Below are 25581 nucleotides of genomic sequence, written 5' to 3'. Positions count from 1 at the left end.
TGGAAAGTTTTGAAAACATTTGCTTTATTTAAAATTCAAATTGTCTTGGGTGTTGTATTGAGAGAGCAGGAAGCCGACTAATTTAGGAACCCATGGTTTATATGAATGATATGAGCGCGAGAACACCCAGGGTATCGTGAGATACTGTGGAGTGAATTGCGGGCGGGGTGAGGTGTCTGACCGGGAAAGCGGGTGCAGCACGGGCACACCTTGATTGGCAGCGGGCGGCACCAATTGTCTAAAGCCCTGAAGACAAACATTGCCCTATGTATGAAGGCTGTCCCATATTCTCAACGAGGTAGCTTTGGTATTCACCCGCGAGTTAACGCAGCCGCTCGATGGTGTGCCAGTTGCGGTGCCACTACAAAAAAGAAGGGATAAACCTCACGAACGTTGAACGAGATTGGAAGGGAAGGAGAAACATGTTAGAAGCGAGAGAGAGAGAAAAACTGATAATTTCATGCGAGAAGCCGGAGAGATATGAACGCACGACGACATTGATTATTATTGATTTTACTGTGGAAAGAAATATTTTTTTAATAGTTTGGAGAAACAGGATTTTTAAGGAAATAATTTAAAAAATCTCATATCTTATGTGTACACTCCCTACTGTCATTGCAGTAGTCACAATTTGTAAATATAACTGTTTCGTTCGCGGATCTCGATCTGTTGGCTATGATTTGGAATATCATCCTCTAATTGACAGATTTTTTACTGTCAGTCTGCTTGAGCAATCCAATACATCTTGGAAGACCAATTTTTGTCATCCGGCGTTTTTCGGCGTTTTGAATTTTTTTCGTAATTCTTATCTCAATATTCTCAGTTCTTGGTGGCTAAGCGTTTTGCGGTTGCTTATTCCACCCTTGCGGTTTGGTTTTTTTTTCCTTTAACGTATCTCGTTTGGCGCTATCCGTATTGGCCCTTGGGAAGAGGAAGTATTTCTTTTATCATTGCTTGCCCGTAAACCAGCACTGCATTTTTAGGAGGAAAATGTGTTGTTCATGTCTCAGGAGTGTTAATCAAAAAATAAAGCGGGACCTGCGGGAGAAACATGCCATCCAAGGAGTTTCCTTGCATGGGAAGGGATAGTGGGGTGAGAGGGAAATAAATTGGGTCAAGTGCCTTGGCCCTTTTATTCGAAGAGCAGCTGAGTGTTAGCGATCAAACGCCGTTCCCTTTCAATTGAATACTTGTGAAAGAATGGTAAAGTCCACTCTTTCACGGCTGTCTCATGGAATGAAAACGAAAGGCTTAATCGTGGATAGCCAAATTTTAGTGAAAGTAATTATTATCTGGAACCATAGAACTCAGTGGGGAGTCCGTTTCAGGAACGAGTGGTACGTAATTCAGTAGGAAATATTTACTCGAGGAAAGATATTATCCTCGCGATATGTTCAAATATTAGTTTGAAGGGGCTCTTATAATTGTCGATTTTTTTGGTGGCTGTTCGTCATTTGGAACAAGGATATACCTAATTACTAATCGAAGCAGGTGTGTATGGTATTTTAAACGGTGAACCGCTGCATTCCGATAAGTTTGTTCAATCACTCACGTTCTGCATCAGAGTTCGATTTTAAATTGTCAATGAGCTTAAAATGGAGGTGGAACTTTTAATTCAATGTCGTGAAAATGCGAAATGACCAGTTTGTAGTTCTCCGACCCAAATGTCGAAGAGCTAAAATTAATTCAAAAGTATATGTGTTGTAAAGACGTACGTAAAAGAAATGCATAGCAAAATGTGATTTCAGAAGTACATGCTGGGTATACAGGTATATTTAGTGTATTTTTAACCCCATCTCCGGAATATTCTCATTGCGCTAGTCAAATAGAATTTGAATTGTCTCTTTACTTCGCAAACTTGTCTTTTCGCACATATGCTAGAAATTAGCTTGATAAATATGAATCACCTTCTGAAGGCGTGTGGGTTATCGGCGAGAGAACTCGTTGACATTCAGCACCAATGCATGCATATGGCTTGCTCACGACTCGCCACTTCCCGTTCCGTCAGCCTCAAGGCTTCTCGGGCCATGCTGTGACACGTCGCGTTGTGGATCGCCGAGCATTTCGTGCCTCCTGTCGGAACATTTTATATTTATTTTCATGCCTGACTATAGAAAACCGAGCGTAGCGGGCAGACCAGGTTTTGCAACCAACTTGCGTCTTGATCTCAGTCGATGGCCTTGCCCTTGGGAATATCGCCAACACCATCTCTGTTATTGAATGCGGTGTATTGTTGACCATTTGATGCGATCGCCAGCTATGTTTTTTGCGACCGAATTGACAATGTTATATTCGTGCTCAGGATTGCTGTTTTGCTTATTGCTCAATTGTATTTATTGTTCCTCCGCGTGTGGTTAGGTGCATTCTGTGGAGGGTGCTCATAAGATTGAGGTGAAACTATTAAATTCCAAGTAGGATCAATCACCGGGTGCCCGGGCAAGGAAGTATGTAACTTCAATGTTTGCGTCGTGGGTCTCAGTATCATTGCTCTTTTGGCTAATTTGAGTTTCCAGCGGAATGAGAATGAGAACGTCACCCCTCAGTTTCAAAATACGATGCAAAATTAACCGTGGAGACGTGGTCGCGGACTCCTGAGGCAGCTGCTATGAATACCGAGGCGAAGTATAAGATTTAGTATAATATATTAGCTTCATTTGCCGAGTTGCGGGCTATATGCGATATAGTTTGTTTGTATTTTTATTTTTTGATAACTTTTTCCTAGAATGGGGTGCTAAATAATACGTTAATTTGTTGGCATTTACGATCTTGTTGTATACGAAGCATTATCACAGTTAATACTAGTGAAAGGAAATTCCTTTTTCCATGTGTATTTTTCACCATTGTGTTAGTGCGTTTTCACAGTAGCAGGCTTGTAAAACCAAATAAAATCCACCTTCGTCCGTATTCTATTATCTTCTGGGTCTCTCTCACGAGTGAAATGCAATATTCCTGGTTTAAATTCGCATTTACTGACGTATTTATGTGAAAATGACAGATTTTTGATATTGTGCAAGTCTATTATTCAGTTTTTTTTTCAACCTATTTACCGTAAATTATGATTCCATGTTAACGTGTAATCGGTTGCAGTCTAAAACAGAAGTTAAGGTTTTGGGAAGATGACTTTAGGAAATTGGTCTTGCTCCGAAGAACCTTTTTTATAAATAATTTTTCATGTCTCTCTCTCAGCCGAAACGAAACACCATTTTGATATGAAGGCCTTTTTCAAGATTTCTGTTTCTCCATGTCCAAGACCTGGCCATCGATGCAAAGTTATATGAAAATGCTTATTGTTTTTTTTATTTTATCATTGATACCACAGAAGAAGTTCTGAAGTGAAACACGATTGCCAGTGTGCATTTCGATAAAGTCTCTATAGTTAAATAATTAATTCTCAAATCCCGATAGGCAGTAATCTTGAATACCTCGAGGAATGAAACTCGATGGCGCAACCACGATTTTGGGGCGGTAATTGTTCATCATTTAGCCACAAGGCAACTCGAATATGAATTCCGTCGAATTTCATGTAGATCTATTCAGTGACATACTTTCTCGTATTTCCCTCTGGGTGTACTTTACATCAAACCAACACCATATTAATTTGATTGTTCATGTACGAAGTATCTCAAAATACTTGGAAGCGTATTGACGTATGTGCGAATGTGGCCCAAAGTTGACTCCCGGCGTCCATGATATTACGTTTTACTTCCGAACTTCTTCTGTGGCAAAATCTAACAGTTCTCATGAGGACTATTTTGTGATCAGCATGCAATTAATTCACACACATGGAATAACTCGTGGTTTTCAATCCCTAGGTCCATTTTGGGTAGTGGTCGGCGTGGTAGGAAGCAAGGATATAGGCCTTTGGAACACTGGTACGAACCCCGCGGGGCTTGAGTTTGCTGTCCCTACAGTGTGTTTCACCCTTCCCCTTCTAATAGTGCAAAGTGGGTCAAAGTGCAGATGCAGGAGAGGAGTGAAAAGAAAAAGGGATCGAGGGAGATTGTTTTTTTTTGTTTTCCGCGCTGTTCACTTTCCAAACCTATTGGTAAAAGTGTCATCCAGAGGGGCTCTTGCTGATAAATCTTTCTCTCGGCTACTCTCCGCTTGGAGGGTGATGATCCTCCTCCTTTTCCTCCTCGGGAACTTTTACCTTTTTTTTACAATGACATAGTCGTCGCATGAACCCTGATGCTTTTTTTTGCCAAGTCGATCTCCCATATGTTCGGGCTCTGGATTCTCGCTCAACGCCGGCTTCAATCACGTTTTTTTATGTAATACGAATGAATCGGGGTGTTCAAAATGTGTTTTTCATACACATTCAAGTCGTGGCTCTTAATTTTCGGCCATTAAGTGTTTGTCATTATATAGCACGTATTCATGGATATACTATTATTTATTTACGGTGTTGCTCTTGGCGTAGTTTCATTTATTTTTTTTGGAAAAAAATGTTATTTTATGTTGTTATCAGTACTTATTATTTCACAAATTAATGAGTCAACCTTTATTTTTGAAAAGTTCATTCTTGGGATATTTTTTGTGGGGAAAAACAGGAGAATGACGTGGCAATAGGTAATTATCTAACGTTTGCTCCCTGTGCTTCTCTTGTTTTTTGTATGCTATGGGGTTGGAGGCTCTGGGATTTCGTTTTGATGATAAGTAATATGCAGTCTCTTGTTCTTTTCGGGAGTTTAGTTAGCCATCGTTTTCGAGTATCCAGTGCCCTTTTGATGCATTATTTTGTTGCTGATTTTAATTTTTACTGGCTTACCATTTTGTTGATATTCTAAATTGGGGAGAACATTTTCTTTACTCTATAATTTAAACTTAATTTGCTTTAATTGCTTGCATGCATTCCTGTCTGTGTTGTGTAGTGCTCTCATGGTTTGGTGTTCTGTGAATATAATGAAATAGTTGCCATTCATGTTTGTAATTGCCCCGCTGCAGATCTGCCACTACATTCTTTTTAAATTTGCTTATTAATTATTAACGCTCTATTTTCTGAATTATTTTTAAACAAATTTTTTATGATCTACCCTGGATGTGCTGTTTGTAATAACCATGGTTTTAACCTGCCAAGGCCTACAGTCTAACATGGTGGGGTTATTGTAACGGACCAGAAAACAAATTTCTTTTAATCATTTCGTAATAATTCATCCTAGTGGACTCCCCTTGATTGTTGGCGATATCTTATCGCCAAAATTGTTTTCCTTATATGCAACTGATTTTCAGTTTGGATACATCGTGAAGGGATTATTTTTCACGTTTCGTTAGTCCCCTGCGGGTAACTTATAAGTTCTTGAAGTGAACGACAGTGGGAATAACGAAACGTAATGCATAACATGGCGAAATGTCATAATAATCTTATTCACGATATTTATAATATTCATACTCAGATGTTGAATCTTGTGTTAATTGATTACGTTGTAAAACACATCCACGCAGACATCATTTCTTTAATTGGATATTATATTTCGTTGGTGCTTTTTACGAGGTTTTTGTTTTTTATTTTATTTTTAATGCATGGTTTTAATTTTATCTCATGTTTTGTGTTTCTGGTGTGACTCTTTCAGGTGACTTTTTTTTATAAATGCATTCTTCCGGAATTGTGCTTGGGGATTCAGTTCTCGCGCGCTTTGATGCTCCATTTTCCGCTGCACGGCATGCTCCTCAGTTTTTTTCCCGCCGAAAAGCCTGTTACAGTGGGATGGTGCCTCTTCCCTCCCTATCTTTTTTTCTTCCACCTCCACCCCTTACTTTCGTCTCGACCCAGGTGCTCTGCCCATCCTTTCCCCCCCACCCTCCATCCAAGTCGTCCTAATTGGTGCGTGGGTTGTTCCCTCGGGGTTGTTGTTCTGGCAGGAGTACATGGTGCGAGCTTCGGAGTGCATAGCATCGTCCTCTCTCTCCCTCGCTCACGCCCCTCGATTTTTCGACCTTCACTCCCATACCCTGCTCCTCTCCTCCGCCTCGAAATTTATGGTTCCCCTCGCCCCCCCCCCCCTCTCCCAAAACCTCTGCTTTCCCCCTCTCTGACCCTCCCGCTCCTCCTTTCTCTCCCACTCTTCTCACCGCCCCCCTAACCTGCTTGAGCCTGCCGATACGTGCGACCTCACGGAGTTGGGTTGCATGGTGTGACGGGTGGCCAGTGCTCATAGCTTGGGTGCGTGTTCTTGGGCTGCATTTTATAGCAGTGGGCGCGCACTGCTGCTTGGCCCCATGAGCATTTAAAGGAGGTGGCGGGACGTTTGTCAGGCGGTTCTCGCCTCTGCTCGGGTTTGCCACGAGCACGCGAAGTCATCGGGGAAGTTAGTCCGAAATCCCCTTGGACAATAATTCGGAATAAAAATATACCTCTGCCCTCGAAATGCTGTCGCAATGATGGTCGCGTGACCTTGAGTCGCATGCCATCCGAGTGTTGGATAGCCGATTTTTCTCCTGTTAGTTCTAGTAGGTCTATTAAAGTTAAGTTTTTTCTTTGCAAAACCGGGGAGAGAAGGTGAACACGTGGGTCAATGATTACGGTACCTCGACACTTTATGCTACTTTTCAGTCTACGCAAAACCTGCCTTCTCCGTTTATGCAGTTGAGATGTTGCATTGGGAACTATCAATGCATCCTACCACCTCACATTCAATTGCACTCTTCTTGGCTTATCGAGTATTCATTTGCAAGATTATTGAAGCATGATTGTATCATTTATAGAATACTCTCTTTGGGCATGAGGAAGATGGTCTCGCACGGTCACGCTATTACTTGAGGCATCGGAATTTTGGGTCTGGGGAGAGATGGGTGTGCGGTTTCCGGAGGAGGCAACGTCGAGCGTTGATTCTTTGATTTGTTTGTAGGTTTTCGTCGGAGTGGCCCTTAATAATTGGGAAGCCTTATTTCCACCGGGTCAGTGTACAGCTAAGAGCTGTGGTATACATATTGTCCCTCATACGTAAACGCCAATTATATCTTGGGCTCTGTGAATTTTTTCACTTTCATATAATGTTTGATTCCACCTTGGGGGTGGTCGAGCGCCAGATTGCAGCTTGTCTGAGTCAGTAGAGGCAGTGCAGATTTTTGTCTGAGTCAATGTGACAATTCCGACAAAATTACATCACCAGAAAGTTCTAGTCTTGAATTTTTTAAGCGTTTCTTTTTTAAATGTTGTTGCATCTCGTCATGGCATACGGGAATTCGCCCAGTCTGTCCTAACCGTTGGTCGCTGATTAGAATCCTATCTGATCCTGACGGGAATGATTAAGGATGGCATTAGGTGTGAAGTCGTTTGTTGGAGCTCGTTATTCCTGGAGGCTGGTGATCTCCGACGTGTATATTCTTTAGTAAAGCAAATGGGCTCGTTTAGCATCCTATCACGACATAAATATACTCCTAATTTTTTTACCGTATATGTTGTATGTATGTATTGTTTTATACAGATAATTTTTGTCATACAATGATAGTAGTCCAGAAACTGGTGCAGGTGGAACAGTTTGCATATTGAAGGAAAAGAATTGCGTTGGAGAAAGAAGGTATCACAAGAAGGAAGGAGTTGATAACAAGGACGTTGTGTAAGATGTTAATGTAAGGCTCGTCAAAACATTGCTATGAAGCGTGATTTTGTAAGGCGTGGAAACTTGGTCATTTAAGCAGGATGATATACGTAGATTGGAGTAGTTTTAAATGTGGTTATAGGGAAGGATCGTAAAAGTGAAATGGACAGGAAGGAAAACAAACGAAGTGCTGGGCATTGTGGGGAAAGAGACGGGATTATTGGGAAATCCAAATGAGGCTGGAAGGATGGATGCTCAGCGTTTTTTTGGCTATGTCACTTATGTTTAAGACTGATGAGGCGACATGAAGAGGGAATTAATAGAATGGACATGTTGGGCGGTTAAACAGAGGAAGTATTTGGAATCGATGATGGATATCTTTTACTGTCGGATGTCAGGTTGTGTTTTGTTAGGAGAGGCAAAGAAATGTAACGTTGTATAGTCCGTGTCCATCCAAAACCTGCTTTGACCGATAGAATGCCAATAATAATAGTTATAGTCGACTTTTATTCAAACCAACCTTCGGGATGATAACTGTGAATCTTTTGTAAACTTTAAGAAATTCTTCGCTAGTGTTTTTATTTGGTCCTCAATCTCCCAGTCCTGAAGAGTGCTCTGCATGAGTTACTTCATAAATAATAATCTAAAAAGCATCAAAAGATGTGGTAGGCCGATATCTTGTGAATAAAACACAAGACTGCTTTGTAATTTCTCGATCGTTATATCTTTGTTCATCAGTCTGAGATGGGAAAGATATGCTGGAATTGAATTTCTTTTGAATAACTGCACGAATGTGAACGATCTAAGGGAAGGTACATTCAAATGGACACATTAAAACTTCGAAATAAAAATAAATGCGCAAAAAAAATATTAACCGTCCAGGAAAAATACTGCTGTACGATAAGAATTCGGAACAGGCTTCATGTCATGTAATGGAAATATTTCACTTGGGTGACGGAAGACGAAAAAATAGGACTTTCATGTTATCTTATCTTTATTTTCCTCTGGCTGTGTGTGCGAGTCCACGTTCGCGATGCTTTCTTTAGTGTTGCATCGAGTGCATGCATTGTAAAAAAAAAGTCCTCATTCTTGGTGAGTTAGTATATCGTATCTAACCTTAAGATCGACAGCTTCACTCTATCTACGTTCACTTAATGGGACAGTTTATCTTTCGATTACGAGTGTGAATTCCAAGAATTCATGGTCTGCTTTGTCCCCGATGCTTGTGCAAATATTTAGTAAAATTTTTATCTATGACTCTTTAACTTCGTCTCTTTTATTGATTTGTGTCGGCGGCACGTTGTTTCATGCTTTTCTTTCAAATCCTACCAGTTTTACGTAAACACTACGGATATTAGCAGCTTCTAAGGTTATGACGTCTTGTGCTAATTAGGCGTCTGCGTATTAAAATGGAAACCCGCAGAACGATAAACATCATGTTCCTCACACCTGTGTGTATTCCAGTGGATCACAATATATGACTGTAGTTGAATAAAATGTTAGTGCATGAAACGATTAGCAGACTATTAACGTGAGATAACTTCGCCATACCAGTGGTCTGAGTACACCATCCGATAGCGGCATTTTGTTCAATTGCATAGTGAAGTTTCTGCAAGTATAGGCAGTTTTGTGTTGTTAGTAAAAGCCATGGCATCAGTAATTATCGATTTCAGTATCATTTATTTTATCTCTGTCCTCATTCTCCAACTCCACTTTCGTCTTCACTTCATCGCAGATGAATTTAATGCCGACGTACCTGTTTGGAATGAGATCTAATTTAACTTTCAGGTCTCACTCTTCTGTTCGTATTGTGGTAGGGATCGGACGTTCATGTTCCAAACCTAGACATTGCTGGGATGAAGAGCCGCCGGATCCGTGAGTTCACACGCGCAGAGAAGAGAGAGAGATGGCGGTCCAGAAATGTTGGGCAAGGAAGAGGAGTTGCAGGAAATAGGGCACCACGTGGAAAACGCCTCAAGCTTAGAACGATAAAAGTAGCGGAGGAGAAGCTAGGCGATATTTTCCTCGGCTCATCACTGGAAGGACCGATTACAAACCATACAAGTCATATTTATTCAAATTAAAGAGAAATTTGGGGTAAATAAAGACTTGGACGTATGTATCGATTTTTCAGTTCACTATACAAATCATGGTGGTGAATGGTGTGGGATTGCTGGTAGTTCAAGGCTCGGGACGTCATTTTAGAGTTTTTGAAAATGTGTGCCTTGTGAAGAGGCTATAGGGGGAAAAAATGAGCCCGAAAAAGTGTAAAATAGCATTGTTTTCTATCTCGTCTGTTTTTCGCTAGGCATGTTTCGGTTCCCGGGATGGCGATGAATGACGGCTAATATTAATTCCATAACACTGCTTGCTCGAATTATTTTACCGCACTGCACGAATGCTGCATCTTTGTTTTAGTGTATTCTTTAGGAAAACAGTTAAGAAATAAATCCGTTTCTTTTGTGAGCACGATTTCCACCCGTCATTAATGCCAAGTGAAGTGAACCTAATTTATTACCCGAGTTCTTGCTTCACCCCACGGGAATCCAATGTTTTGTGATTGAACAATGAGATTTCACAAAATTTTATACTTGTCAATTGCTGACATTAAGGAAGGTAGTCGACAAACGATTTGCTTAAATGTGCATATTGTTTGGATATATACGCAGATAGAATATCTAAACAATTACTCCAAGATAGCCAGTGAAAAAGTAGTTATCCAAACTAGTAAATACGACGACATTCGGAGAATTTTAAATGCAATTTAAAATATTAATTCTATTAACGAATAGTTGGTTATTAATATATCCGTTATGAATGAATTTACTATGATTATAGACGTTATATTTTTCATATTTATCTCTGCTTAGAATTATATCCAAGCCTGCTAGAATAATCCTTTTTCAGGCGTTTCAGGGAATGTTCAGCATGATGCTCGGGAGAATATCGTATTGTATTCAACTGAATCGTGTCTATCCAAGAAAAATGGAAAAATGTGGCCACAACGGAATCGTAATTTTCCGGAGAGTCTTCGGGCGTTTCCGGCTCTTCCACCCTTCCGAGGCTATTGAGCCCTCCGTGCCGATGTTGTGTGCGTACGTGAGTGTGTGCGGGAGAGGCAGCGGGGAAGAGGTACTCAGTGCATACGATGTGACAGACTCCAGAGAAAAGGCAGAACACTCAAGATACTATATCAGTCCATTGGTCACCTCGATCCTCCTTAACGTCTTTAGCTTCTTTTCGTTTCCCCCATGGCTGACCATAGCATATCGACACCTAAACTCTTCAGCAGCAGCTTAAGTTGAATTACATGGAAGTGGATGTATGTAGTATGGACTGGAAAATCAATCGAAATGGATCAACCGTCCTAAAAATTTAGATTCCCCAGCATTGCATGCCCAATTTAGGACAACGCTAACAACCAGCATCAACTCGTGAACTTATACACATGCATGTACGTAAGGAATTTCACAGCAAAGGTTTAATTCATCGACAATGCACACTCATTTTCTCATTCTTGCCTTTTTGGGCTTCGGGGACTTGTCGGTGTGCCACTCAGAGCTTTGGCGTTTTGCTTCTGGGTCTTAGTTAAAAACCCAGGTTTCATCACCAGTGATGACTTTGTCCAAATGATAAGTTTCATTTTCAATGCGTTGCATAAGTTCACTTGACATTTCCGCCCGGTTGGTCTTTCGTGACACGGTCGGCATGAGGAAATTTACAATAACTGACGTCCTGCCGCTTCCACAGCTTGGAGAGCACTGAGACCGGTTTCTCGGCAAAGCTTAACGTTACTCCCAACTAAAAATTACTTTGAACCCATTCCAACCAATAGGAGCGGCACGGGAAGGTCAATTACATGACTTTTGGAACTCACCCTGTATAATGCCAAAGCTAAGTGATGCAAGCATTCTCAAACTTGATTATCGGCCACTCTTAAACTTAGGCAAAAACCACCCCGTCAGGAGTTGCACGTTTAAAAATTGCGCCCGTAAGTACGTCAGTCTCCTGGGGGTAGCAGACGCCCCGGAGCCGTGTCATTGGGGTAGGGGAGATTGCATGGCAACCGCCGTGTGACCGGAGTTAGTGTGTCTGGCTGCTCCATCGTCTCTTCCCCTCCTCCGCCTTAGGAGGGATGCGCATCGATGGCCGATAGTCTAGTGTTTTTCGATCGGTGGTACGCGGGCCGTCAGATGTACGTGAGAGTTTGTTTGATGGAGGAGGTTAGGTAGGATCTTAAAATGTGCATTGGTATTTTTTGACATGAGCATTTTGAAGGATATGTTTAGATATGTTTAACTTTTCCATACTTAAGCATGTAAATGATAGAACTTCTCTCTAAAAACCGTTCGTCTTGGCCGCTATTCGAACCAGGATCCCTCGATTTCCTGCCCAGAGCCTTAGCCAGTCAAGCCGCCAAGGCATCCTCGTACACTGTAAGTGCACTGTGTAAGTGCCCGGAATCGAAGGATCCGGGCTGAAAAAGGCAAATGAATTTTCCACTGTGAAATTCTCGCAGTTTTGAGCACATCAACGAATGACCTCTCTAACGATTGATAGGGCATTTTCCACGGTTTCTTTGATATTACTAAAACCCTATTACTGTATTTCGCCTCATGATTCCGTACTTCTTTCTCCCTCATAATTGTCGATGTAGGTGGTTCGCACTTTAAATTATTAGAACACGGGAGGTGGTAATTACGGTAAAAAAAATTGGAAACACTGGTGTACCAACATCGATGGTTAATTTCCGATTTTCACTGTTTTCACAACAGAGTTTTTCGCCATTTTTTCATGATATGGTTCTTTTTTCGGTGGCATTAAAAAATAATACTTTTAAATGGCTGTTTAAATGCTTTAGAGGCGTGATAGCCCAGTGACTACAGAGATGAACTGCTGACTGGTCGGCCTGGGTTCGATTCAGTGTGACACCCTCAGGTTCACTTCGTTTTTTGTGATTTTTCGGGTTTTTCAGATCGTCCTAGAAAACCGTAGGCGGAACACAGATAAAGCAATGTTCTCTCCTTCCCATGGTTATTCGAGATATCATCGATAGTTTTGATAAAGTCTATTGTTTCATGAATCGGTAGTTGAGCTCATCGTCCTCGTCGCTACCTTGAACTAGGTTGCGCATGTCCCTCGTCCATGGGGAAGTAGAAGAGGAGGGTCAGAAGAATGTCTCATATTCCTGGGTGTTCCCCTAGAAGGCTTGAGATAAAGATGGCTAAACTAATACGTATACGACATGCGTCCTCGCGATTCGTAGTAGGTCAGTTAAAAAAATATAAAAAATAGGGTTAACGGTTATGTAATTCGTTTTTTAAAGGGACAACAATTGTAGTTTTTATAGCCTGACAATAAGTTGAACTCAATCATTGAATTGGAGCGGTTTATATTTTTACAAAGAGACAATCATTGTTTAAATTAAGTTTGATGAACATTCGAGGTATTCTACCTATTGAAAGTGGGCATTGAACGGTCCCTAACAGTTCTTCTGCTTATCTTATCTAGCTCTTAACTTCTGCTGTATGTGATATTATCTTCTAATTATCGCGTGGGAATCCTCTTGTTTTCCCTCTAATTATTTCCTTCTTCTCTTTTTCATAATTTCTATCTGACTTAACACCGTCCACAGCGCCTATTCTATTCCTTCTTTTACCCAAAATTCTTTCTCCCAAAACCCCTCCACCTTTTAATATCTCCACCCAGTTTTTCCGATTTCTTATGATTTCAACCAGAAACTTCCTCCCTTCCCTCACCCTGTGATTAATATCGTACTTGCTTCGTCATTAGTTTTCCTTTCTGTCGAACTTATTCTTCCTTCATTTTTACGCTCATATCTTCAACTTGAAGATTCCTTGATTCGAGAGTTTCTGTGTTCTTTTGATGTCAACCAACTATCGATGGTTTCCTTTCACTCCGCTCACCCCTCCACCATAGGATTGCTATTGTTTGCGCCGCCGTGGGCAAAGAGGGAGGGCCGGGAGGCGTCGTCGCCTCCGATCGCTCTCCCCCTTCCTTCATCGGGGCCACGCGCACGCCACCCCCGCCCGGTGTGTGTTTGGGGCCACGTGAGGAGTGTGCTCGGGAGACGGGAGGGGCGAAGGGGAGAGAGGAGTAAGGGTGTGCGGGTAATCGATAGCGTATCCTTGGACACACGCCGACGACAACAACACAGAAAGCACGCAGTGTATATATCCCTCCCCTATCGCCCCTCCCTTTCTCCCTCCCCTCCGTCTCCTCCAGTTCGTTCGTTCCCTCTCCTCACACTCCGCCATTATTCATGACATTTCCCCTCTCGAAATTAGCGCCGCGGACACCCTGTACCCACCCACAGATACGGGTGCAGTCTGTGTGGTATTGCGAACGAATGGTGCGTGTCGCTTTGATCGTAAGAATCATAATTCGGCTCATCCAAAGAATTGCATTTGGATTTTTTTTGACTTTGGTATTATTATGTAGTCATGGCACAAAAAGTAATAATTTATAAGGGGCATATCCATTCTTGGGGGATGGGGTAGTTAAGTGAGTGGAAGCGCTGTGCACCGAACGGGGGCTCGGGTTCGATCCTGGGCGATGCCTCTGGCTGCCCCCAGCTTCACCCAAGCGTTGTGATTTTTCTGGTACCACATATCCTGGGAAACCACAGGCGGTACAGGCCACTGATCTGACCGTCTTTATTACATTGATTTGTTATTTTCCCCCGTCGTTGGGCATAATATTCATATGGTGAGCTCTATCCTAACCTATCAACCCGACAATAGGGTTGATTACTCTAGGATGAGTATGTAGCTGAAAAAATGTAACAATATTGCATCATCATTGGACGTTCAGCAATTCCAATTATTAACAGCTGTTCCAATATTGCATGTTGGTGATGAAAGTATATTTTTAATTCATTGTAATGAGATCCAAAATGACCTCCGCATCAAGTTTAAAGAAACACACATCTCGAAAGAAGTTATGATTTTATATCGCGAGATAAGGGACATTCCCCGCGAATTGATTTCATTTCGAGACTCGGCATCTTCTTGCCCATCGCGCTGTACCCATTCTTCAGGGTGCCATTTTTCACAACGTTCTTGGCGACTTATTATGATTGCAACCTGTGCCACCGAATCAGAAACAATAATTAATTTTCCAGTCGAACGTATGTAAAATTTTAATTAATACCATCAAATCAATCCACTTTTCGACCTCACGTTAATGTGTGGTTTAATTGTTTGTTTTTTAATGTCCAGGTGTACCAGCTGTTCCCACCAATTTCGTGGTCGGTGGTGGTACTGAGATCAACGAAAGAAGACACAATTCCCGTTCATTTTGCATGTATTGTCCCCTTATTAATTCCTCGCGTTTCTACCGAGACCTTCGATTTCAACGTGCCGAGAGCGTTCTCCGACCAACGGACCCGGTTGACGGTCCGGAGAGCATTCAGTGTGGACGACCCTTATGTTCTTCCCGCGGGGGAGTGTCGTTATTCTCGGAGGCTTTCGTTTCAAAAGCAGTGGAGATTTCAGACGGGGAAAAGGCGGATTAAAGGGATTGCGCTCTCCGAGGTCACCGATCGGTCAGAGAGACCGCCCAGTGATTATCGCGCGCTTCTTTGCGTCAAACGCGTGCTCCCACACGTTTGGCAGTGCGACACAGCTCTTGTGTTTTTGTTTTATACGCTGCCGAGGGTGTTTCGCATCCGGTGGAATGTCCCGTTGTGTCCTCCTCTGCTTCTCGCGAATGTTTATCCCTCCGGCCGTGACATGCATATCCTTAGAATCCTCACGTACGATGTAAACTATTGATTTCGTCTGATGTGGACGAAACAATAACATAGGAATAATGTGTTGTTTGCTCAAGTCGAGGATAAAATAACAAACACAGACTCCTATGTTGAAATAATAGTTAAAAAAAAACAATTCTCGTTGCGACGGAAATGTGTTCATATCTGTTTATTTGAATGCTGATTTCCTTGTTTACTTATGAAGAAATCAGTATTCATTGTGTGGTGAGTCAAAGTAGCGCTTTCCAAATGCATTTTTTCGATTGACAGCCCGGATAAATATCTAATAAGTCTGCTTCTGGCGTGTACGATTCGGATTTATCTCCCCCGTTGGCGTGACACATTTATTTCGCAAGTTCCTTCAGCTCTGAACGGTGTAGGTGTTTATAGATAATCATCGTGGTAAGTTGTGTCGAAATACACTCAGTACGAGTGAATTTAGCTCACTTTTTATCTTAATTAGCATTCTTTTATATCTAAATAAGACATTGCTCCATTTATGTTCAGAATAGATTTCAGTTAAAATTAACTGTTAATGAAATGATCCAGTTGAATTTCATATTCTCATTTGATGAACTATATAATATGTGCTAACTTTTGACATATTTTGTGTGCGAAACGGTTTCACCAGTATAGTTGGTTGACATATTTATTTGGGATAGTGTTTAATAAAACCCCAGAGTGATATTATTTTTTAAATATATTCATTGCATCTAAGCAATCATCATCAAAGGGAAATATGTAGACAAGCTCACAAAAAATTAGGATTTCTCGTGAAGAGTAATGAGTAAAATGTTAAAGAGAAATGTCATCTTTTGCTTTGGTTAGGCCTTATTTAGAATTTGCTGCTAGTGTTTGGGGTCCTTATGAAGTTCGATTGATTCCCGAATTAGATCGCGTGCAGCGTGGAGGAGCTAGGTTTGTAAAACGTTGTTATGATAATCTGAGTAGTGTATCCAAAATATTAGAAGAGCTTGGCTGGGAATCACTCACGGAGCTAATATTAAATTGCCGATTGAAGCTCTTGCATAAATTTGAAGGTCGTCTCTTTGGTGGTGATGTTTAAAATGTATTATTATCCCCATCTTACTGCAGTATAAGAGATTATATAAATAAAAGTGAGAGAATTAAGTTTATAACAGATAGATTTAAAATGCCATTTTCCCACAACCATAAGGTATCAGAATGTAGTGTTGTCCGGCCGCGCTAATTTGGTAAATATTTTGGGTCAAAATTGTATGTAATCAATCTCTGCCACACATCTTAGCGGTGGCTTACAGATTACTCTCTGAAGGATCTCAGGTGTTCCCGGCGTATGGTATTCAAGAAGTTCTCTCGGGTTTCCCACCGGGTCAGGTTGCAGTACACCGACGTTTTGAAGGCTGACTCTGCCATCGTCTTCAGGGTGTGAGTGAGTGACTTCACCCTGAAGACGATGGCAGAGTCAGCCTTCGAAACGTCGGTGTACTGCAACCTGACCCGGTGGGAAACCCGAGAGAACTTCTTGAAGATTACTATCTATTTATCTATGTAAAACAATCACTCATGCCCCCATGGTATCCAGAGGATGAGTCTACCGATTTATTTTCATACCATCATCTAAGCTTGAGGTTTCACTGTTGCAGAAAATTGTTCCTTGCTCCCGAAGTAGCACATTTATTTCGGACCCCGTAAGTAGGTATTTCTCCATTGAAATTGTAAAAGCCGTGACATGAATGTGTATTGCTCCAGACTACACCAGCACGATATTCAAAAACGAGAACTCTTTTGCTGGCGAGTGATGGCCGATGATGCTCCTGCGTCGAAATTGATTTCAAACCCCTCATGGTAAAGAAAACTACCCCTTTTTGGTCGTAGATCTATTGACTAATTTAACTGCCTTTTTCTACGGTAGATGACAACCATTAAAATTGGAAAGATTTGCTGGCAGTGTATGTATGCTAATGGTCATGGCTCCTTTTTCCGTGAGATGGCGCCGAACCACGATGGGATGACGTCACGTTCCTACGTTTCGGAAAAAAATGTGACGTTGAATCTCTTTCACGCATAAACACGTCATGCGTCTTCCGTGAAAATTTCTCATCGGCAGTCGTGTAATTTTCCTTTTTGCGTATTAAACGCAACGTATCGCACAATCTATTTTAACCACGATAGCGAATGATTGTTGCGATTAATACATAAATGATACTCACGTAAATGGAAATATGGAGTGATCAAGGAAGAGGAATCACAGTCGAGTGCATCCACATACATGGAACATAGTTCCGTAAGGTCGCGTCAATCTTAGATTAATATTTTTATCTACCCCGGTGTTTTGAAAATGTCTTGTTTATTTATATGGAGATACCGTTGGATCAAGCAATGGCTCTTGTTCACGTGTCACGCGCAGTTCAAGAAGTAGCCGTCGCTGTGCAAAGTTCATCCCAGTGCTCTCTATAGAGCGGTCCCTCTTTAATATCGATTTGTTAGCCCTGCGTTACTGGATCTCCTACGCATCTGATGGGCGGAATATTTATTTATTTTATTCCCAACCCCCCCTCCGGCGGTAACAAAATAACGCAGCCGAACTGCTGCTATGCAGTGAAGGAGGCTTTACGTAATTCGTGACGTGGCCTTCAATCAGCTACCGCGAGGGACGTGAGGGTGGCACGAAGCTAATTTCCATCCCCGCACAAAGGGAGGGAAAGGGGAGTGGATTTGGGTAACCAATTACCCTTCCCCACATCCTACCCAGTTTCGTTTGAAGATCCAGAGAGATACGGCCCGGTTTGGTAAAGAATTGTTATGAGCGAATGGGATCCCGTTACTCGGAGAGTAGCGAATCCTATTTACAAGTGCTCCGAAAACAACAGTAAATGTAATATGTATAGAGCATCCAAAACCGCGCTCTTTGTAAAAGTTAGAGTGGATAAGTGATATGACGCATTTGTTTCTGCCAGAAGGTCCTTCACTGTGTCCTCCAAGTTGGTTGGTAGCTTTGGAGGACAAGGTCCAGAGGGCATCACAGTATTATTATATAAACGCGTTTGGAAGCCATTGGTATAAAAAAATCACGACTTCAATTATAAATTATTTGAGTTTAACGCTGACATATGAAGGGAATAATTCCAACCCCTCAGTATTACGTTAGTAGGCGTGATGTTATGAGAGAAATTGACTGCCCAGGAGATTCTATCGAAGGAGACGTCTCTCACTTAAGTCGTTACAGTAACAGTATTGAAAATGGCATGCGTCAATTGGAACTTTCTGGACATTTAGTAATACTGAATGGCAGTACTCGCCAATAACTCCTATGGTTAGCAGCCTAATACCTCCTTCCACACGCCTACATGGTGGCTTTCAGGTTTGAAGATGTAGATGTGCCCTCCGCGAGCGTCACCATAGAGGAGGGAGAGAGAAACCTCCTGCCCCCTGTTGAAAAAGACTTTTTCTCTTTCCTGCGTCGTAAGGAATTGATAATCATGCTCTCGTCTTTATGTTTCTCCTGGGGTGTGACGCGTCCCCTCCGCCAGTGAATAATCCGACGGCTGCCCTCCCCATTGCTCCTTCCCTTGTCCTCCCTTTCCCTCTCTCCGCACCCTAGGGGCACGCGCTCCCGTGTCCCCACCTGCAGTGCGGCGTCGTCCCTGCCTCGTTCCGCCCTCCAGATGTCACCGGCGTCTTTCGATGCCGCTCTCGCCCTCCGTCGGCGGCGCCACCGGCCACAGGGCCGTCTCCCACCCCATCTCTGCCTCCCTCCACACACGTAGGGAGATTCCCGTCCTCAAAACGACCACCTCCCCCCCCTCCATAATTACGCATTCCTCCTCCACGCCCTTTCCGCTCCCACCCACCAGCCAGCCCTCTGATCTTCATCTGTTATTTCTGCTCCCCCCCTCATCATTTCCTCAGACTTTAGAGGAGAGATCCCCTTGGACTCCCTCCCTTTCCTCCCCGCCATCCCAGGCGGCATCGGATAGGCACATGAAAGGGGCGCGCGCTCGCCAGTGGGCATGGCCGCACCCCCTTCTGCAATCCCCTGGCCCATCCTGAGGGAAGTGGAGGACACAAAATAGCTGCGTGGTAAACTGAATGACATTGCTAAGGTGCATGGCAGGGGAATTACTCATAACAGACGTACTCCATCGAAAAAAATGTAGCTTGGATATTGAAAATTAACGGAGAAGGTGCATAATTCAAATAAAGGAAATATATATTAACAAGCAGCCTAACATCCCCCATAGACTCTTAGTCTTTAGTTCCACTCGACGCATGAGAGATGAGCTGCCAGAAAGGAATGCATTAAAATAAGAGTGAAACTAGGCTAATGATTATGGATATTCTCCTATCGCCCGTGGTAAAAATACCGTAAAACCAGTTCCATACTTTTTCTCATTTACCTGAGTGGTGGCATCAACTTAAATGCAATACCTCCCATTGTTATTCCTTTCACATTGACCAAACTGGTAGAAAATTCGAAATTGAATTCTCGGAGCATTTTAAATGCGTCGAAAATCATTACAGCAATTGTGTCTTGGCAAAGCTTTCATTTGACCATTGCCATTCATCTGATATTATTCCATCTATTTTGCATTTATTTGACAGAGATACTAAACTCGATTTGTCTATAGTTTGAAGTCGCCAAATATACAGTACAGTCTGGCCAACAGATTGTTACCAATATTGTATCTCAGACTTCTTATCCATATCCCCATGCCCTTACGCCAACTGAGACTATATGGGAGTTATTCAGTCCACCGTGCCTTTTCTCTTTTAACTACCCTCGCACATGTGAAGAATTAACCCACTCACCAAACCTGTTCCTTCCCTTGTCCTTTTTACCTCTCCCCCCCCCACTCTCGATCATCCCGGCAAATTGAATAAGACTCCACAAAAGTGTGTGTTGAAATTTTGTGATGATGCTCAATAATCAAAACCGGTTAAGTCGTTTTGTTAAAATTTGTGAAATATTACAGTGTTTTTTTTATTTGTTGGCATGTGATTCCACCAATTTCTAAGGATACCATAAATTTTATCAATATTCCATATTTTAACTACCAGTATTTTCGACCGGATATTTATGTTCAACCTGTTTCGCTATATTTGTGAGTCTGTTTTCGCTCATGTCTTGAGTTAACGTTTTTTTGTTTGTTTTTCTTTTATTATTACGCAATTGTGTTTGGATCTGATTTCGGGTTTTTGGTATTTTGGGGGTTAATATCTTGAGTATCGATGATTTTTGTAGTTTCTTTACTATTTAGTTTAATTAACGTTTATTTTTTTTGAGTGATTTTATTCTAATATTTTGATGGATGGTATATCATGTCCTTTATGTCGCTAGTAAATTAGTTTAATGTATTACTGTTAGGTGGTCAGCTCCTTTCTCTTCTATTAGATCGATTGAAACTCCAGTCATTCAGGGGTCAGATCAATTACCGGTAGGTATGTCAGCTTATTACCGGTCATTTTTTTACACAATTGTTTCTGTTTGAGATTGATTGTCGAGTTTGACGTGATATCTTTTGAAAATACGATGGATTTGAAGGAGCCGGGTTGGAGGGGAATTCGTGTGTGGAATCATCATGCTCTTAAACCGAGCGTATAACAATTTACGACTCCATCCGACGCACGCATGTGGTGGTATACCGTAAAAGACATCGTAGTTTGAACCGTGTAAAAAGTCTGCATTGGAACTGGAAGCTTATACACCAGCCACCAACCCACAAAAGAAAGTCCTTACTCTGGTTATTAGCGATTCTGGTTTTCAGGTATACATTGTCAATACATTTACATATATTCAATTATACCCTCTAATTTCTATAAAGTTATTTTTAGGATGCTGTAAATGTTCTTATTCAGTGTGTTGGATCATATACAGTTACTATACGAGGTTGATCTGAGGAGTTCTCGGTCTGATGATGAAAATGACAATTTATGTTTTCAAATAAGTTTTGTTTTTCAATATAATCCCCTTTAATATGAATAGATTTCATCCAGTGGTGTTCCAGTGCCATTATCCCGTCTGTGAAGTGTTCTTCCGGAGGTGGTGCACAACAATCGTCTACAGCTTTTGCTTGGACGAAAAATGTTGGCCATCGAAGTACTTAAAGAGTTTCCCGAATAGGTGGAAGTCCGAGAGAGGCACTTTAGGGAATATGGTAAATGTCCCGGTACTCCATAGTGCAAATCCCTCAGTTTTCCCAACGCTTAGACCCTTTGGTGGGCAGGTGGATTATCGTAATGGAAAACGGTTTTTTCCTCTGCAAGCCGGGTCTGCTTTCACAATATTCTGCATCCAGTTTCGTTAGAAAGTTAGAGTTATTGTTCTACCTTTTTAAACATAGTTTCTCATCAGAATTTCGTTCGGATCCCAAACAACCGACGCCATGACCTTTCCTGCCGATAGGACCGTCTTCGCCTTCTTCGAAGCTGAAGAACTAGCTTCTATCGACTTCATGGATTATTGTTTCGATTTTGGTGCGTGTTGATAGCGAATCCATGTTTCATCCGTTTTCACATATTGACGCAGAAAATCACTCTTGTTTTTCATAAAGCGCGCCAAGAACTATTTGGAATGTGTCGATCGAATGCGTTTTTTGATCCTCAGTGAGCAGGCGCGGCACCCATCTTGCGCAAAGTTTTGTCATGTGCAATTGCTCATGTAAAATATAACCAACACGTTTCTTTTATCCAGCCCTATAGTATAAGCAATTCACGCACCTTCGTACGCTAATCTTCCAAAATCATATATTGCGCTTTTTCGATGATTTCCAGTGTGGTTGCAGTTTTCAGACGTGCTTCACGTGGATTATCTTGGAGGCTCTCACGGCCAAATGTAAACATGGCCGACCATTTCTTCACGGTGTTAATTGAAGAAGAGTCTCCATACACATTTATAATCCTCGAATGAATTTCGGTCGGCATTAAATCTTTTACGAAAAATTTTATCACAGCACGATACTCGACTTTTCCATTCCTAACAACACATGCACCGCAGCTGATTTAAATTCCTCTTTTGCCCAACATTCTACCCTCTATCACAGTCTTCAACATCCCACTGCCGGTCAACACCCCCTTCATCCACTTTTCCTGCCTCCATAGGATTTCTCCCAACAAACCCCTCTCTTCGCCCACCATACCAAGTGCTTCCTCATTGTTTTCTTCTCTGTCCATTTCACCTTCTCTATTCTTCTCCACACCCACATTTCAAAAGCCTCCAATCTCGACCATCCTCCTGCTTCAATGACCACGTTTCCGCACCGTACATAGCTACGTTCCATATCAAAGTTTTTACGAGTCTTTTCTTAACATCCTTACTCAAAGTCCCTGTCATCAACTCCCTCCTCCTTGTGAAAGCCTCTTTGCCTAGCGCAATTCTTCTCCTTACGTCCCTACTACTTTGACCGTGTTGGTCCAAAACACTACCGAGATACGTAAACTGTTCTACCTGCTCTATTTTTTGCCCACCTATTTTAATGATATATATATATATATATATATATATATATATATATATATATATATATATATCGTATTATCGATTTTTTAAATATTTTTAATTCACTATCGCTCTCCCTAGCACGCCTTCTCGTTTACATTACGTTGCATAAATTTGCACAGACGGCGTAAAACAGTTCTTGCCATTCATTTTATAAGTTGTGTTATCGGTTTTCCTTCATATCCATATGCCCTAAATGTATTACAGTTCGACCGGGAGGATAAATTGCAGTTTTCCATGTCTGCGTTATGCCAAGCGCGTGAGCAGTTAGCAGTGATCTTTCTTCCCCGAGATTATATGAGTGTTAGTGAATACTGCTCACGTTGCGATGAATGATTAAACCTCTGATTTTTCCACAAAAATTCAATATTTCCGACCAACGTTACAGCGCCTTTGTTAAGAAACAACTGTTGATAGTTGTGTTATGAAGTTGTGGTGGGAACACCTGAGTATGGTTTCGAAACTTCGAAGTTGGGAAATATTATATTTTTATGGAAAAATACAGGTCGTTTCATTTAGTGCGGACGTCTTCCACAAAGTTAACTCCGAGTTTTAGAAGGGGTTGTACACGTCATCCATCAGTGGGGACATTTATTGGCTGCACTCCGACGGGATGTTTGCCGGGTCACTCTCGTCGTATGCCGTTTATTTTGTCGATGAAGGTTGTGCAGTATGTCTCGATTTACATCGGGCGTCGGTTCGCGCGTGGCGGTTCAGTTAGTCCTGCGGTCCCTTTGACTTGACTCTCGACTCGCATTCTCAGCTGAGTGTCGAGTACTCAGAAGGCAGCTGCCCAACAGGAATTTTTAAAGGACCTCAGCCCGCACGGCTGTCGCTAGGTGGTCTACTTGAACGGCCTGAATCGATATAACCCCAAAGTCCACCATTTTATTTTGGTAGTCAACTTGAAAAGTTCTAATGGAATGTTTTTCACTATTATCGGTATTGTTGATAATTTTGTATCGATGTTTAAAAACACCTAGATCTTCCAAATGCTTAAAATAACAATGTCTGTGTGTATATATGTGTATATATATGTGTATATATGTACATTATATATATATATATATATATATATATATATATATATATATATATATATATATATATATATATATATATATATAACACGGTAATCAACCCGAAGGTCGGTTTAGGAGTTGATGGTAGAGATCACCCAGTACTAAGCCCTATACGGCGTGTGAAATTCACACATCAGGGTAGGGGGGGCAGTTCCTTTCCCTGTGCCGGTTACCGTTTCCCAGGAATATCTGGTACCCGAAAAATCACATATATAGTATGTGTATATATAGATTTTCTTTAGCAGATTCGCGATACCGAGACCTGGTACCGCGGAAAAGAAAGAGAACTATCAAAAATGGAAAGATGAGGCAAAGTTGCGCCGATAGTTCATCTTGACGTTTTGAGTTACATTTACTGTACACTAATAGCTTGAAGCTCCTCTTGTTCCGTTTCGACGACGGTCCAAAGACGACTTCTGCCCGAAGGGAGGAGGGGAGGACATTCTATAAGGGCCTCTGCGTTTCCTGAATGTGTGCACATCGGCTGCAGCAAATGTTGCGCTCGCAAATTTCTCGGAGTTCGAATACTGCGGCTGAGCCCTTTCACCGTCTCTCGCTTCGGGGAAAGGGCCGTTTCCTCCCACCCCCACACCTCCCCCCCTTGTCGCCTCCCCCCCTTGTCGCCTCCCCAAGTCCTCCCGCGACCGCGTGCCCTCTCCAGAAGCCGGCTGGCTCCCCTTCCCCTCCGGCGAGAATAATTGTCGCTCCCCGCCGCTGAAAGATAGATGATGCACTTTGGCCACGCGCGCCAGCGTTGAGCACTTGAGCCGGTTACCCACTGACGACGGTGGGAGGTCCCCTCCTCTCACCCACCCCCACCCCACCCCCGGCGGCGAAGGAGGTAGGTTCTCCACAAACCCCTTTTACGCTACCCTACCCCCATCGCTCCCCCTGACACTCCCTTCCGCCCCCTCCCCCGCCCGACATCCTTCCCTCAGTCCCGGACCTACCTCAAGGCGGCGGGAAGGGAATCAGAATTGCGATACCCCGGTGTAGCAAGGTGTGAGCCATGCTTAGGCAGCCGGGGTCTCCTGTCATATACGAGAACCACGGGTGGCGATGCCGCTTAGAATTAATTATAGAGGGTTCCTGGTAGTGCAGGGGGAAGAGAGCACTGAGCGACTGTCGCAGGGAAGAATGCGATTCCGGATGAGGTCCCTGTGCGTCCACAGCTTCATCCAAGCTGGGTGATTAATCGGACCTGAGGAAACCGTTGGCGCCACCCAGGGTGGTGTACCCCCTCCACCCTCCTTATGTTGAGCTGCAACCGATTTTCTTAACTCTGGATGATTTTAGGTCGATTATTTCGTGGCATCGGTTACATATTTTGTGTTTTTTTCAATACAAACTGTTGATGGCTAAGCAAGAATGGGATGTAGTAGCCCTATGGGTAAATCGGAATGCCACTGATCAAGGGTTTGATTCCGGTCGTCGCCTCCAGACACCCCTGGTGTGCCAAAGCCAGCCGTGTAGTATGTTTCGGGTACCAGATCATCCTGGAAAACCATAGGCGGCAGAACTGTGACTTCTTATTAATACTATTCATGTGTTAATTTCACGCACCGAATAGGGCGTACTAGTATTAGGTGAGCCGTACGCTCGAATGTAAAGCGAACACTAAGGCTGATTACACGTGTTTTTCAGTAAAAAAATAATGAAAGATGTATTGTGTGTACGGTAAAGAAATTGTTTATTGTACCCATTAATTTT

At 42.4% G+C, this 25581-nt stretch overlaps 1 protein-coding gene across 4 annotated transcripts in view; it reads left to right on the top strand.

The window, feature by feature from the left end:
• Positions 1 to 25581, top strand: part of Pli (E3 ubiquitin-protein ligase pellino) — a 339132-nt gene that overhangs the window by 25223 nt on the left and 288328 nt on the right. For 2 of the 4 annotated variants that reach the window (XM_071591520.1, XM_071591521.1), the window contains exon 2: positions 3813 to 3872. The exons of the other annotated variants lie outside the window; for them this stretch is intronic. In XM_071591520.1, the coding sequence (XP_071447621.1) occupies positions 3813 to 3872 (60 nt within the window). The remainder of the gene's footprint in view (positions 1 to 3812; positions 3873 to 25581) is intronic. 4 annotated transcript variants of the gene reach the window in all.

Source organism: Hetaerina americana, unplaced genomic scaffold, assembly GCF_022747635.1.
Source record: "Hetaerina americana unplaced genomic scaffold, ioHetAmer1.1.p SCAF_48, whole genome shotgun sequence".
In the NCBI taxonomy this organism is placed as follows: Eukaryota; Metazoa; Arthropoda; class Insecta; order Odonata; family Calopterygidae; genus Hetaerina; species Hetaerina americana.
The sequence above is the reverse complement of the archived record's forward strand: the minus strand, read 5'-3'. Positions and strand labels throughout refer to the sequence as shown.